The sequence below is a fragment of the Malurus melanocephalus genome, unplaced genomic scaffold (assembly GCF_030028575.1).
Source record: "Malurus melanocephalus ecotype Western Australia unplaced genomic scaffold, MMel_1.1 scaffold_149, whole genome shotgun sequence".
Lineage (NCBI taxonomy): Eukaryota > Metazoa > Chordata > Aves > Passeriformes > Maluridae > Malurus > Malurus melanocephalus.
Window position 1 is genome coordinate 892,202 of NW_026623381.1, and position 16,186 is coordinate 908,387.

At 53.2% G+C, this 16,186-nt stretch overlaps 2 protein-coding genes across 2 annotated transcripts in view; one reads left to right on the forward strand and one right to left on the reverse strand.

Annotated features, from left to right (window-relative positions):
• Positions 1-11,440, forward strand: part of FAM163B (family with sequence similarity 163 member B) — an 18,127-nt gene extending 6,687 nt beyond the window's left edge. Inside the window, exons 2-3 of the mRNA XM_057371598.1 lie at positions 10,500-10,615; positions 10,704-11,440. Of these exons, the coding sequence (XP_057227581.1) occupies positions 10,523-10,615; positions 10,704-11,276 (666 nt within the window). The 5' untranslated portion in view covers positions 10,500-10,522 and the 3' untranslated portion in view covers positions 11,277-11,440. The remainder of the gene's footprint in view (positions 1-10,499; positions 10,616-10,703) is intronic.
• A 2,029-nt stretch (positions 11,441-13,469) lies between these two features.
• ADAMTSL2 (ADAMTS like 2) overlaps positions 13,470-16,186 on the reverse strand; it is a 25,584-nt gene continuing 22,867 nt past the window's right edge. Inside the window, exons 18-19 of the mRNA XM_057371544.1 lie at positions 15,668-15,817; positions 13,470-14,438 (exon numbers count right to left, since the gene is read on the reverse strand). Coding sequence (XP_057227527.1) covers positions 14,320-14,438; positions 15,668-15,817 — 269 coding nt within the window. The 3' untranslated portion in view covers positions 13,470-14,319. The remainder of the gene's footprint in view (positions 14,439-15,667; positions 15,818-16,186) is intronic.

Consider the following 16,186-nt stretch of genomic DNA (forward strand, 5'->3'; position numbering starts at 1 on the left):
TCTCCCCGTCCCCTCTCAAGTGCCAGCAAGGATTTAGGATGCAGTTCATAAAGATCTCCTGTAAAATGGGAAAAGAGGGATTTCTCCCCTTCCCCTCTGAAGTGCAAGCAGGGATTTACAGGGATGAAGTGTGTAAGGCTCTCCTGCAGAAGGGAACAGAGGGATTTCTCCCCATCCCTTCTCAAATGCAAGCAGGGATTTAGTTCATAAGGATCTCCTGTGAAATGGGAAAGGAGGGATCTCTCCCTATCCCCTCTCAAGTGCCAGCAGGGATTTAGGATGCAGTTCATAAGGAACTCCTGTAAAATGGGAAAGGAGGGATCTTCCCCATCCCTTGTCAAATGCAAGCAGGGATTTACAGGGATGCAGTTCATAAGGATCTCCTGTGGAAGGGAAAGGAGGGATCTTTCCCTATCCCCTCTGAAGTGCAAGCAGGGATTTAATTCGTAAGGATCTCCTGTAAAAAGGGAAAGGAGGGATCTCTCCTCATCCCCTCTCTAGTGCCAGCAGGGATTTAGGATACAGTTCATAAGGCTCTCCTATTAAATGGGAAAGGAGGGATTTCTCCCCTTCCCCTCTCAGGTGCAAGCAGGGATTTAATTCTTAAGGATCTGCTGTAAAATGGGAAAGGAGGGATTTSTCCCCATCCCTTGTCAAGTGCCATCAGGGATTTACAGGGATGCAATGTGTAAGGCTCTCCTGTAAAATGGGAAAGGAGGGATTTCTCCCCATCCCCTCTCAAGTGCCAGCAGGGATTTAGGATGCASTTCATAAGGCTCTCCTGTGGAAAGGAAAGGAGGTGTCTTGGTCTGATTGGTGTTGCCTGCTGGGAAGCTAAGCCCTGGAAAGATTAGCGGTGGGATCTGGGGAAAAATAGCTCTGCTGAGAGAGTGGGAGTGGAGCTGGGAGGGGAAGGATAATGAGCGCTGATTTGCGTTTGTTGTTAGAAAAATTTAGTGGGTTTATTGTTATGTTACACAAAGGAGCAACTGGGGTAATAATTCAAACTTGTGGCCGTCCCGTGGGCTTCCTGYGCTTTTTCCTTGTGCAAACAGCGACAGGAACGAAGCTGCTGCTGCCTGTGGCTGCAGCTCTGCCAGCATTTCCACATCCAAACGCACTGAAAGGTGCTTCTCAAACCTCTCCAGGTGATGTCTCCAATCCAGTTGTCACCAAAGCCATTTTCTGAGTGGCTGTGCCGGGGTTAAGGTGTGCCCAGAGCRGGGAATGTGCTCCTGGYTGGGGGTTGGACTGGGTGATCTTTAAAGGTCCCTTCCCACCCAAACCATTCTGTGATCYCGAGGGCAGCTCAGGTCTGCAGCGCTGACATCAGCTCTCAGGACCCTCCTTTTGGAGGGATCCAAGGTGCCCAGAGACTGCTCCATCCCTGGAAGTGTCCAGGGCCAGATTGGACAGGTTTGGAGCAGCCTGGGACARTGGAAGGTGTCCCTGCCCATGGCTAGGGGKTGGAAYGAAATKAATTTCAACGTCCYTTCCAACCCAGACCAGTCTGGGATTTTGGGATTCTGTGAYCCCCGTGGCCAGCACTGGATGTGACACCCCACAGGCAGGCCCAGCCCCCCGAATAAAGACAAGCACAATGACTGTTAGGCAGTTCCAGATGATTTTTTTCTGATTTGCAACACTTCAGCTGTTACTGTTTTCTCGAGAGTTATTCCTGATTCTCACAGTAGCTCGTGGGCGCAGATTCAGCCCACAGAAAGCGGAGTTTTCTTCGTTGCACCTATTTTCCCTTGTGCTTCTGGCATCACATCTTTGTTTATGTTGTATTTTTAAAGAAAACAGCACAGGTTACAGGAAACACAAAACACTGATAGCRGCTTCTGAGAAAACAACAAAGATCTGACCTGTTTTCTGGGTACCTTTATAAATATCACATCTTGTTGGATGTTCAAATTGGCAGGTGCAGGGTCGGTCTTTAAAACAGTGTCTGGCTTGATTGATAGTAAATATAAAGTGTGAAGATTTCTGGGCTGTGGCAGAGCTGCTGACTGCAGAKGATTGGAGTTGCTCAGCCCCAGGGATGCCAAACACTGGCACACGCTGCTGCTGCCAGAGTTCTGCTCAAAGATTCCAAAAATTGGTACAGATGAGAATATTTGCCAGGATCTGAAATGAAAAGGGCATTTTTTGGTAGGGCTGTTAACATCACCTTGTAACATGAATGTCACAGGCTTGTGCAATTCTGGGATAATCCCAATTAAACCCACCAGAAGCAGAGCTGGAGCATCCCGTGCTCCCAGCAGGAATTCCTGGGCTCACACACATTCCCATCCCCAACTCTGTCAAGCCCAGCAGTGGTGCAGCCAGGCTGGAGGGTGTTTTTTAAACCAGACCTGTGGTTTAGGACAGCAGTGAGTTCATTCCTGATTCCCAGAGGAGATTTCTGGTCTGCTGAGCTTTCCAAAGGGGCGTCTCCTGCAGGGACAGCTCTGTCACACATCTTGAGAGGTTTTTCTGTGCCAAGGGGGGCATTCCCAGGCACTGGGCAAGGAAGATGCTCCCATTTGCAGGTCTGGGCTTTATAAGAGTCAAATTTTAGCTCTCTGTGAGGTTTGCATTGAGGGGGAATGGTAGCAAAGGGTGTGATGGGGGAGGTGGTGACTGGAGAGCTCAGAAAATCAGCAATGGTCCAGTAAAGGTTTTGTTAATTTGGTTCTGGGCTCCCAGTCCATCCCAGTTCAGCCCAGAAAATCAGCATCAGCTCAGTGAAAAGTTTTGCTGATTCGGTTCTGGGCTCACAGTCTACTACATGAACTCAGATATTTAACAGCAGAACATTCCTGCGAACACATTCAGGCGAGAGGAGCTCGCTGTGCAAGGGAACAAAGCTGAAATGCAGGTGGAATTTGGAGATGTGAGGCTGTGTGAGCCCCTTTCCTGCCTTCCAGCATAGATGGAAACATTTCTGTGTGCTCATCCCTGGAGTTTCAGGGCCTGACCCCTCCCAGAGCTGCTCTAGGTGCCTCCAGCCAGGCTCAGGGGTTCAGAGCTCTACTTTGGCTTTCTCAGAGAAGATTCTTGGCATTTTCTGCTCCTTTGAGGTGCTGCTGGTCAGGCACCATTTAGACAAGGAAAGGAGAAGCTCAGGAGGTGCCACCACTGAGCAGAAGCTTCTGATCACATCCATCCCTCTCACTCAGCTGCCTCAATTTCCCACATTTTGGTGCCTGTGCCAGTATTTTTTTGATTTTTTGGCTCCTGGGAATGACAGGGAGGTGGCAGATGAGGACCATGAGCCATTCCCGTGCTGCTCCAGCACCAAGGAGTCATTTCAAAGGCAGGGCTGGTGTCGTCCCAGTGCTGACAAGAGGCAAGAAGATCCCTCACACGTGTTCTGCTTTCGGGAAGATGCTGTCCCTGAGAGCAGTCGATATTTCAAACATTTGATCCCGGCAGTTCCCAGCCCGCATGGGCTGGAGCAGAGCAGTTTGTGGGAAGGTTTTTCTGTGTTTCTTTATTCTCCTAATGAGGGTTTTCAGCTGAGCTGTGTGAGCTCCTTTATCTTTTTCCGTTTTTTCATTTATAATTTTGTTGTTGTGAGGTTGTTGGGTTGCTTTTTTTCCTCTGAGTTAAATCTTTCCCTCTCTCATTTCCCAGGAAAAGCTGTAACAAAATTAAGGTGAGGAAAAAAAAAAGGGAAAATTTACTGGAACTGGTTCATGGTGAGTTGCCAAGAATCCGAAAATTACCCTCTCAGACGGTCTGTATTAATTCCCCTGATGCAGCAATGATAAATCCTTATTAAAGAGGATAACATAAGGAGATTTTACTGCCTGTAGAAAAACTCCTGCTTGCAAACAATGAGGGAGCTCATCTCCCTCTTGTTCCTGATCGCTGGCAGTGTCCAAGATGAGGCTGGACAGGGCTTGGAGCAGCCTGGGAYAGTGGAARKTGTCCCCMCCAYGGSARGRGGTGGGATGGGGTGAACTTTAATATCCCTCCCACCCAAATAGTCTGGAATTCTGCGTGGAAATGCAGAATGTCACATTAGTGCTGGCACCAGCCCTAAGGGGGTGACACTGCCAAGGTTGTGAATGTGCAGCCAGGTGGGTCCCCTGTCCCAGTGCTCCAAACCTCGGCCCTTTCCCTGCTTGGAGTCCCTGGGGTCCAGCCCTGTGAGCTCCAGGCTGACAGGAGTTTAAATATAGCAGATTTTGGGCTCTGCCCATGCCAAGCATCTCCCTCACCATGTGATGAGAGACACTGAGGGGCTCCTTCCCTCCCCACCCCAGCACCAGGGCAGGGAACGTGTTCCAAAGCCCACCTGGAGAGCCAGTCCTTAACATTTATGTGTTATTTCCAAAATCCCCGAARCTCCCCCTCTCTTCTCCTCTTCTTTATTCATGCACCACGCTGCCTTGCTGGGCTGGAGTGGGAAAAACCTCTCTGCTTGTGCCTCATTACCCGGCTCGAGCTGGAGCCTGTGCCACAGCGATGTAAAGCTGTAGCTATGGAAACTCCCAACCCTTTTTTCTGATTTTTTTTTATTTTTATTTTTTTTTTTATTCCCAAGCAGCAACGTATATCTCTTTGGAGATCCCAGGCAGGGCTGCAGCACATGGGGAGTCCCCTGGTGCAAGGCAGCTGCAGCAAGAGCTGGAAGAACAGACAGAGGAAGGGGCAGAGGAGGGAAAAGGGGGTTCCATGAAAAGCCAGAGGCTGGGACAGCTCAGGGATGCTGGGGAGGGACAGTGTGGTGCTGATGGAGATGTCACCAGCTGCCACCCACAGCTGGGAGGGGTGGGCAGGGACAGARGGGTGCTGGTGGCAGGATGGAGGGTACCCCTGGAGCTCTCAGGTTGCTGCGTTTGATCCCTGGATCCCAGCTGGATCCGTGGCTCCCGAGCAAAGGAAAACAGGGCGTGCAGCTTTAATGTGCCGAGGATCTTCCCGTGCCACCCGAGCCGTGTTTGCCCCTCCTGGGAGCGCAGAGCTGTCGGATTTGCTGCTGGCTGGACCCAGCGTGCCCTTCCTGCGCAGCCCCGGTCGATGTTTCAGCCGCAGCTCGGGATCGATGGCTCCTCCGCCTGCCGGGACACCCAGAGCGGGGCTGTAGGGTCGGGTATGGGGCGGCTCATCCTTCCCACAAACCCGTGTAGGGCTGCCAGGAGCCTGGAGCTGCTCCCAGCCCTCTGCTCGCTCCGTGCGCGACCTGGTGAGGGTGGAAATGGGCTGGCATTTGGTGATTTCGGGCAATCTGGCTTCAAAAGCTGAGCCCGGGATTCGGCATCCCTGCCTGAAAAAATCCCTCTGGAGTGGAGACGGCAGCACCTTCAGCACGACATTCCCAAGGGCGGCGTCCAGGTGATTCAGCGATTCCCCCATTCCTCCCCAGCAGCACGGGCACGGCTCCTCTCCATCTGCAGTCACTGAAATTCCTGCCTGGCATATTGTGCTTAGTAAGCCTTAATGCCCCTTTGATGAGCTGTGCAAATATTATTTCTTTGAGGCGTGATTTGGATGTGCTAAACGCCGTTAGTGCCTCATTACTGCAGAGCATTCCCTCACTGCCGGGACGGGCAACCCCTGCATCCAAGGAAACCTGCAAAAATGTGCTGCRAACTCACACTGAGAGCTTTAAAATCTGGTGGGAGAGGATCCCTGATTCTCCCAGGAATTTCTGCTTTTTTTTTGAGCTTCGGGAAACCCCACAGCTGGAAATGGCTGTTGCTGTAGGATGGAGCTCCGGACAAGGCTGAGCCTSCTCTGCTGGGTTTTCTTGTCACTGAGGGGTCATATTGGATGACCTTTAAAGGTCTCTTTGACCCAAAATATTGTTCTGTGACAGGGATACCTGCAGGGATGAGTACACAGTGTKTCCTTGGTATTTGGAAACAGCTTACACAACAAGAAGGTGTTGGACTGACACGTAATGTTTAACAAAACACTTCTGTGTGTGTTGTGAAGTTGTGAATATGTGTGAATTATGAAATTTGGGGTGTTAATGATATTTAATACCCTTTTTAGACGTGGTTACATTGAATTACAGTAAGGGCAGACAGAAGGAGCATCTCGCTGTGACCATTTCCCATCTCAGCACTGCTCTCACAGCACTGGGGGAACTTTTCTGGCTGCAAAGGCTGAGCTGAGAATGGGCAGAAGGGAGAGGAATAGTCCCCACAGCCCTCTGGAGGAGTTTGTTGTGGGTAATGATTGATGCATTCAAATCATTACCCAAATCACCCAATCCTCCTCTGTGTGATCCTGATGCACCTCCAGCCCCGGCCAGGGCATTAAAACCTTCCTGACTGTGGTGTTATCCCGCCCTCAGCCATTCCCAGGTATCCCCTGAGCCCTGATCCCCTGCCCAGGCCGTGCTGGGAGCCTGGGGCTGTCAGGGATCCTGTTCTGCAGAGCTGAGCACTGTCCCAGCAATGCCCTGCCTGATCAATAATCGATTGATTGTTCACTCACTGCGGGTGAGCTGCCTTGGCACTGAGCTCRGGGGGCTGTGCCAGCTGCAGGAGGGCTGGGGGGACACTCAGCAGGATCTGGGAGTCACCCCTGCCCCAGGGACYTCTGCTTCGGGCCAGGGAAGGGCTCTAAGGCTGCCAGAAGAAGGGGACAGGTGGATATGGAACCATTTGTTGTCTGGTCTGTTTGCTGTTCAAAGCCCAGGAGGGTTTTACRGGCATCTCTGATGTGCCACGGGCTCACAGAATTCCTTCTGATTCCAGGGATTATCAACAGTGGCACCTTTCAGGGTGGGGAGAGCCCCTCCTGAGTGCAGGAGCTGCTCTGCCAAGGGATGAACACACTCCTGGAGGGTGCAGGTGGGAATATGGGATCTCTGAGCCATCTCCAGCACCCAGGAGGACCCTTCTGCTGGGGATGAGCCTGGGAATTTGTGAGCAGCACTCTCCCAACAGGGCACAGCAGGGAGTGAAGTGCCCTCTGCTCATGAAATATTGAAAAATCCTTGGAGCACGGAGTGCCTGGAGATGGGGGGGTTCCCGTGGGGACAGTGCTGTGCTGGGATGGGGAAGGATGGGATGCTCAGATGTGTCTCCTTGTGCTGAAGAGTGCCCGGGTGGTCTCACCAAAGCCAGGGGTCTGCAGTGGCCCTGCCCTCAGGAGGGGACAGGAGCACACGGGAGGGGACAGGAGCACACGGGAGGGGACAGGAGAGGACAGGAGCAAACGGGAGCGGACAGGAGCACACAGTAGGGGACAGGAGCACACGGGAGTGGTGATGCTGCCCTCAGGAGGGGACAGGAGCACACAGGAGTGACACAGACCATCTGCTTGAAGAGTTCTGCATTTGGGAAGCCACGTTCCCGTTTCTGGCAGCTGCCCTGTCCCTCCCTCTGGCACAGTGCCCGGCTGTTTGCAGAGCCCAGCTCTCACTCATTGACTGGGTAGGGTTACAGGAACCAGGGAGATGCACCAGGAAGGCTGGGTTTGCCACCAAACTGGTGTCGGCTCCTGGTTTATTTGCTGCTTTCTCCCCTCCCAGCCTGTGGCAGTGGCTTTCCTCCACACTGATGCTTGTTGGGTTTTGTCCTTGGGCAGAGCTGGGGCGCTTATGGAGCTCCAGGGTGGCAACAGAGGATGTGAGCCAGGCTTATCCTGAACTTTACAGATCACAAATGCAGCCTGTTCTGCCCTGGATATTTATTATTTTTTATAGTTTATTACAGTGGGATTTCTTGTTACTCTGATTTAAGGTCCTGGCTCTCAAATCCTGCCTGGACTGGGCTCCAGAGCAGAAAACAGCAAGGCCCAGTGGTATCTGGAGCCAGGAGCAGCTGTGAGCAGCCTCTCCCCACCCCGGGCACCCACCGTGGGTCAGGGGCTGCATTTGGGATGCTGGGAGGGGGTGGAACGGGGTGATTTCTCATCCCACCCCTTCTCCTCCTGTTCTGTGCTGGGTTGGGCTGGGATGGTCGGGAGCAGAGCTGGGACAGACCCAGCCCGTGGTGAATATTCAGCCTCAAAGCCCAGGTTGCCAGCTGCAGAAGGGACAGGCCARAGCGGGCAGGTGGCACGGGGCCGTGTCTGAAACCAAACAGCTCTGGCASGAGCAGCCCCTGTGGGAGCTGTGAAATGAGGTGGGTTGGGGTTTTCACAGAATTTTTGCAGCAGAACCTCTGGGAAGGCAAATCCAGGGATTGGAGAAGTCCTGCATCGAGCCCTGTGTGCTCCCAGTAACCCCAGGGCCACCATCCCCTGTCACCCCACGGCGCTGGGGACCATGTTCCTACAGCAAACAGCCTCTGTGGGGTTTTATCCCCCTGCAGCCCCTTCCTGCTGTCTGGCAGGGATTGAGGATGTGCTGGGGGATGGATTTGGATGGGTCCAGCCATCCTTGAGGGCTCCTGAGCTGGAGGAAGGAGCCGATGTCTCCCGGGACCGAGTCCCCCGTGCCTGGGCTCCTGCATACCTTCCCCGAGACCACAGCGGAGCTGCAAGGCACTTCCTTTTACCAGGATATTTATTGCTAAATATATGAATCTGGGAGCCTGTGGAGCGTGAAATTAGGAACAAATGTAAAAAAGGAGGTCTAGACAGGAATTGTTCAGCTTATGGGCCTCGGCGTGCTCTGCTTTCCTCCCCCTTCGCACGCTGGAGGGTTTAAAGCTTCCAGGTATGCGGCTTTAATCAGAGAAGTATGTTTGGGGAGGGGAAAAGGGAGAAATGCAAATGGTGCAGCTCCGGAGGGAGCAGTGGCTGCGATGCCACGTCTGGCTGGGCGCGGCTGGACAGGAACCGTGAAAATCGGCTCAGTGCGAGCCCCGCTGGTGCCCCGGGGCTTTAATTAATGCGCGGAAAAGGCGGAGAGCCCTCCCTGGCACAGCCATCTCCTGTTTTAGGGCGATGCTGATGCTCTGTGATGGGTGCAGCACCCACCCCCGAGAGCCTGCGGGGCCGAGTGTGGCCACCCCAAACCCCAGTTCCCATCCCAACCCCGCACCCCCTGCCCCAGGATTGCAAAGGGGAGCAGCAAAACACCCCCGGATGGGCATTTCAGGCACAGCCGAGMGCCTCCATCCTCTTTAAACAGCAGCCAGAGATGCTAAATCGCTCCTGCATCGTTTCCAAACCCTTCCCATGGCTGTGTTGCTCCCCTGAGCATCCTCAGAGTGTTTTYCCCGAGAGAGGAGGGCAGGATTTAGCCCGTCCTTTGCCCTATGGGTGCACAGGGAAACCGCTGAACCGTCGGGATGAATTCCTTTCCCTCCTCCCGAGCCGCTCAGCAGCAGCATAAAAACGTGACGCTGCTTTATCCATCCAGCACTCACCCAACTCCAGCAGGACATTAAGTGCCTGAAAATACGCAGGGGTTTGTTTTCTTTGGAAGCAGGTTAAATCCCTGACAGATAGGGTTGCTTTTGCTCGGGTGCTGAAGTAATTTGGGGCTGGGGTGGCTGGTTTTTGGTTTAACCCGATAGCACGAGCTGGGAGCCAGCTTTGTTAAAGCACTTGTCGAGTAGGTGGTCAGGGGATGATTTCYCCCTTAATTTATGTCGCTTCTGCTGTTCCCAGCCCGAATTAAAAGGTGCCTGGAGCTTTATTTGTGCCAGTTTTAGTGCCACTGTCTCGTAGCTGCTGGGAGGCAGGTGCCACGTCTCCCCAGCATCCTTCCTGAATTTCTTTTCTCAAAGTACACTCTTCACAGAAAAAAAAAAAAAAAAAAACCCAAAAAACCCGTGTCTTACCCTGCAGGGGATGGGGAGGAATTCAAAGCCACTCGTGGGCATTAAAGGGAGGGATTCCTGCTGCTCCCAGCGCTGTTTCAGCTCCAGGTTCCTCCAAGGGGCATTCCAGGGGGAGAAGAGTGCTGGTGGTAYCCCAAAATGCAAACACAGAGAGCCACAGTATGTCTGTGACGTCCAGAGCCCTCTGTCCCAGCCCTCTGTCACCCGGGGCTGTCACAAGCACCATCCTGGGGTGTCCCCAGAGCCCCCCAAGACGGTGAAGTGGARGATCCTGGTGCCTCGGACACATCCAGGGTGGGCAGCGCCCCGGCCCCTGCGGTCATTAAAGGCTCACTCAGCAGCTCCGGTTATTCCAAATTAAAATACCAGATTGTTTTCCGGGGGAAAATGGATTATAGGCTCAGAGAAAAATGTGTACAGCTCAGAAATCCTCATTGCAGGGCTCCTTCTCCCATCACCGAAGCTTTCTGCCACCAGGCAGGAGCCAGGAGGATACCCTGGTGCCTRGTTTTATTTCCCTTTACTCCCTCTCCTAAATGCTGAAGAGCCCGATGTGACCCCAGAGCATCTTCTTAATTAATTTCCCACCCACTGCATGAAATATTTTTAACCCTTGCCCTGCAAAGTGGAATTTTTGGGGGATAGGGACTCCCTGATGACCTTGTGCAGGGATGCAGGGATCTCCCCCGATTCTGCCCCACAGAGCCCTTCTAGTTTTCAGCACATTTCAAAAGGGATGAGCCGAGGGTTTGGGGCTCTGCAGCCCATCCCGACACCCAACACCAGCCCCTCACCCCGCGCATTCAATTTTTGCAGGCTGTTAATGGAGAAGAGGGCGGATGACAGCCGGGACCGTGGTCATCACAGGTGGAATATTAGCGACTGTCATTTTACTTTGTATYATCGCCGTCCTCTGCTACTGTAGGCTCCAGGTGAGTTTGGGGGTGCCGCGGTGGGGAGGCAGCCCGGGGCTGGCGGGGTGGGAGATTTGKGGTGCCAAATGAGCCCCTCCCGTTTCAGTACTACTGCTGCAAGAAGGATGAATCCGAGGAGGACGAGGAGGAGCCCGACTTCGCCGTGCACTCGCACATCCCTCCGCTGCACTGCAACCGCAACGTAGTGCTGACCAACGGCCCCTCGCTCTACTCCTCATCCCCCTTCACCAAAAAAACCCAGAGCCGGCCCAGCTGCCCCAGCTGCTCTCCCTACGAGACCCCCACCTCCTTCCTGCAGGAGCCCCCCACYTCYTTCCTCCAAGAGCCYCCCACTTCCTTCCTCCAGGAGCCCTCCAGCTCCTTCCTCCAAGAGCCCCCCACTTCTTTCCTCCAAGACTCCCCCACCTCTTTCCTCCAAGATCCCCCGACCTCTTTCCTCCAAGAACCCCCCAGCTCCTTCCTGCAGGAGCCCCCCACCTTTTTCCTGCAGGAGCCCCCCGAGGATYTGCACAACGGGGGTGACCGGGTGAGCTACAAGACGGTGAGCCAGGAGGATCTGGCTCTGCCCGTGTCCAACCTGCAGGCGCTCAACCCCAACCGGCTCTCGGCCATGCGGGARGCGTTCTCCCGCAGCCGCAGCATCAGCACCGACGTGTGAGGTGCTGGCTGCCCCACCCAGCCCACCCCTGGACACTCCCCGGGGCGTTGGACTGGTGGAAATCCGTGGGGGGATTTTTGACAAAGGAAAAAAAAAAGAAAAAAATAGAAATGAATGTATTTCTGGGTGATAGAAAGGGGTAGCGAAGCAACCCCAAATGGGGGGTGCAGCTGGAACATGAGGTGTTCCGGCGCTGCTGAGCTTTCTTTTTTCTTTTATAAAGAGGATTTTGATACTGAGCATCCTTTTCTACAGAGGGGTCACCYCTCCTCAGCGTTTGGCCGGAGCGCCGGGGGATGATGGCTGAATGATGGGGCACAGGGGTGGCTGGAGAACGGYTTGTGCTGCAGGTCAGCAGCAGCTGCTGGTGTGACCTGGGGGCCCTGGAATGCACTCACACACCCCAAAAGGTCTTTGAGCAAAGCAGGGCTTTCACTGCCCACCCTCCTGCCATCCTGCCATCCTGCCCTGCTGCAGCCATGGCAGTGTGTGTGAGTGTGAATGTGCACAGCCCTGCGCTGTTCCCAGCTCATCCCACTCCTCAAGCCAGGCGTTAATTCCCAGCGAAGAGCACAGTCCCCTCAGGGTTAGGATGGTGGCAGGGCACACAGCCTGTCCCTGCCCCTGGAGCCCCCGGGGTGGCCTCACGGACCCCCCGAAGGAGCTGGGTTAGGGGTGCAAACCCCCTGCGTTACCTGGCTGTGGGAATTACACACAGCACGCTTYGGGATGGAGGAATATCCCYGTGGATAATCATCCCTGCTCCCAGRAATGCCATGCACAACTTCTGACCGAGGGCTCCGTGGCGCAGTGTTCACTGCCCAMCCCTTGCATGCACATTTTTACATGCATTTATTTGGTTGTGGGGGGGTTAAACAGGGAAAAAAATTTAAAAAAAAATTTAAAAAGACACTTTCCCCATCCAGGAAAGTGTCAAAGCAATTTTAGATTTGCGTTTTCCAATTTGCATTTTCCATCGAGCCATTTCCCGTGGCTGGGCAGCCTGGCTGTGGCACCGGCTCTGTCCCGTGCTGGATCCTGCAGGGACAGCCCTGGCACAGCAGCAGGCACAGAGCTGGTCCCCAGGCGTGTCCCTCTGCACCAGATGTGCTGCCAAGGAGCCCTGGGGGGAACTCAGAGGTTTAGGAGAGGAATTGCAGTGCTGCCTGTCAGGAATTGCTGACTCCTGCTCTGATTTCTCCTGGTTGTCTCCATTCCTCTCCCCCGACCTCACCACGCTCCATGTGACACAAAACCCTGTTTCTCCTGGACTGGGCATTATTCAGGTTAAAAGCATCACCTGGGGATGTCTGGAGAGCATGGACTGGCTGCACAGAGACTCTGATGGCCTCAGTGCTGTGCTCCAGGGCGATTTTCCTTTTTAAAGATGTGATGGGAAGCAGCAGCCGTGGCTCCATCCCCCCGGGCTCACGGACACTGGATGGAGCCCGGCTGGGTATTTTACTYCAAACCACGAGGGCTTTTAATTCCACAGGAAACCTTTTGAAGTACAAGTCAGTCTTTGCAAATGAGTATCTTTGACTTTCTGGGGGGGTTCTGTTGGGGGTGGGGGGCTGGGGTTGGTTTCGTACGTGTTTATTATTCCGGGCTTGGTCCCTGTGGTGCTGCACAATCCCTCAGCTCCAGGGGGATGCAGCCACCCAGACCCTGCCCCCATGTACAGTTCTCACTGGGGTTTGTTTCCATGCCTTGAACCCTTCTTTTCCTGTTTTTCGTGATTCCTCCTACCTGCCTTCCTTTCCTCCTTTTTTTCCTCGTTTCTTTCCCGTGTAGCTTGGAAAGCAAACAAACGGTTGGCTTTCACTAACCCTCACCTGGTGATCTGTTGTACAGGACTTTGGGGATCTCAGATTGGGGGAGGGAAAAAAAAAAAAAAAAAAAAAAAAAAAAAAGGAAATAAACTACTTTGACATGGGTTTTGAGGTTTGGAGTTTTTTGTCTCTGCATCTGCAAATTTGGGGAGGTGTTTGCAAAACTCTCAGGAGCTCCCTGCATGTTTGGGGGATGCTAAAGAGCCTTTGGCCCAGATTCAGGGGGGTTCACAGCTGTAGAAACACAGAGCAATAATGCCATGGAAGCTCAGAAAGGATCTGCTTTTATTTGCACCATATGAAGGTTCTTTGCTCACAAACCCCTGAGGAGTTTTGGGGCTGCAGCTTCTGGAGCTACAGAACCCCAAAGGGCCCCCAACAGTCCCAAAATCCCCCCACTGTTGGGACTTTTCCTTGCACGTCTGTCCAAGGAGCTGTAATTCCCCTGACTTAAAGCTGCTCTGCCTCTCCAGGGCACCAGCAAATCCACAGCCCCAATTCCAGTGCTCCCAGCACTCACACTGGAGAATAAACTGGGCACACTCCACAAACTGGAGAATAAAACAAAAATACCACCATAAATATGACAACTTTATTAAAATATACATATGAGTACCAATTAATGATTATATGGATAAAGTTCACTGTCTGTAAACAAATATATTAAAAAAGAGCACGTCTTTTTTTGTGATATAAAGTGCAGTTATGTTTTCATATTATATACAATATGTCAGCATCRGRGGGGCRGGGGGGTTGTAAGGACTATGAAACTAACATTTGGTTATAAGATAAAATTCTCTGAAAAAGTATACACCTACATATTACAAAATTCATTTACCAAACGAGGATCAGCTTCCCACCACGTTAATTCAGCTAACGAGAGCGTGCAGGTCTCKGGATAAATCAGGAGAGAGGCACCAACCCCCTTTTTTTGTGAAGGGAAACTTGCACTTCCCGGAGTCCACACCTTCCCCTGGCCAACCCCAAACTTGCACAGAGGGAAGAAACCAAAGGAACAAGCTGCACGTGGCTGGAATTTTGGGAGAGGGAATCAAATATACACGACTTTATGTACAGCTCCGCTCCCGAAATCCAGCAGCGACCACCAGAGGAGTTCTRCAGCGCTGGGGACAGAAGAACCGGGCCAAAAGCATCCTTGTGAGCAGCTTGTGGCTGCGTGGAGGTGGAGCCCTGGCTGAGGATGGCCGGTCCTAGGAGTGGGGTGCACGGCAGGAGCGGCAGCAGGCTTTGCTGTAGTACCAGTGGCTGCAMAGGTTCACCTTGATGGCCAAAGCGCAGTTGGTTCCTGCCTGGTCCTGGCAGCTGTCGTCTGGGAGAGGCAAAACACAAGGTATGGCATGGGAAAGAAGAAAATAAACCCTTGCAAGCTCATTTTTCCCCCCTACACGGCTCTGAACGCCACAGGAGAGCAACAGCATCATCCCAGCTGTGGGTGTCACCTCCCTGAGAGCTGGCAGAGCATCCCTGGAAAACACCACGGAGCTTCTCCATAAATATCACTGTCAAACTGGGCACAGGCGTGAGCAGGGTGGCTCATTCCATCACACCCAGCCTGGCTTGGGGAGCCCCATTTGGTCCCAATCCCGAAGCTCAACCTCTTTCCTATGAGACAGAGCTGCCTAGGGATTGCTGGAGCCACCAAGGCACCGAGTTGTCCCCAAGCCAAGGGCATTCCCTGTTAGGGCACAGGGTGACTCTGCCATATTCACAATTTCAAACACAAAGAGGGTAAAAAAAAATCCCAAATTCCCTTGAGAAAGGGAGTGGGAATGCAGCAGTGTTGCAGCCAGGGTTAGGGGAACAAGTGAGGTGCTGGAGACAGGGAGGAGACAGAGGATCCTTCAACACTCTCCCAGCTCCTTCAGTGCAATATTTTGCTTCAAACCCATAGGATTTATACTTTTATATCTTTTTTTTTTTTTCTTAAAATCCATAGATGCATAAAACCAGGCTGCTCCCAGGGAAGGTGGCCCCAAGGCAATCCCCAAGCTCCACACCCCATCCCAGATCCCAAGGGAATGGGCAGCCAAGAGCACCCAGTGGGGCCAGTGCTGAGGCAGGAGCTGCCCCCAAATCTGTCTCCCATTTCCATGCTGTTCTCCCACACTGTCCTTATTCCCAAATCCTATTAAAGGATTAGAACYGCGTGTTTGCTAAAGATCACAGGGACTCTGAGCCAGCAGACGAGTCAGATAACGAGATAGTTACAAATCCCACAGGACACCCAAAGACCAAAAATCATTAAAATAATGGCACAGATGGAACTTCCTCGGCTCTAGCTGGAATCTTACAGAGGCAGCACCCAAACCAGCTCTGCAAAGGCCCCTTTTGTCTTCAGGTCAGAGCATGTTTTTCTTGAGCTGTCCCCTTAATTTATCTCCAGGAAGAGCCAGTGCACAGCCCCCCATTACTGAGGCACAGAGGGAGAGCTGTCCCTGGAATGATTATCCAAACGGGGGCAGTGGAAGATCAAACACTGGGGGAGGGATCCATGGAAAATCGAGGCCATGGGGTGCTGCTGCTGCTGGTGGGGCTCACCTGGGGGCTCTGTGGGGCAGGGCTGCAGGTCACAGGTCTGCTTGGCCACCGGCTTCACCAGCGGGTCGCAGCCCCGCACGATGTCCTTGCCTTGGTAGCACTTCACGTCCCGCATCCTCACGCCGATCCCGCAGGTTTTTGTGCACTGGGGGGCGGAGAGAGGGGGTGAGACAAGATCCTGCCATCCCAGGGGACTGTGCTGAGCCAGAATCTGCTTGCTGGAGATGGTAGGGCAGGAGGAGAACCCTTCCCCAGGCTGAATGTCAGGGGGAATGAGCTGGGATCGCAGCAGGGCTGTGAATTTGGATAATTATGGGCTGTGGTTTGCAAGGCTAAACAAAATGAGGTGCGTGGTGCTCAGAGCATCCGGCAGGGCTTGCAGGGACCCCACACTCTCTGGGCTTGGCCCCTTGGCCACCGAGCCCCAGCTGCCTTTTGGGTTCTGCAGGGTGCTGGGGCATCCTTTGCTCTCACAGCATCCCCAAATTCTGCATCCCCACCCCATGGGCTCCATGCACA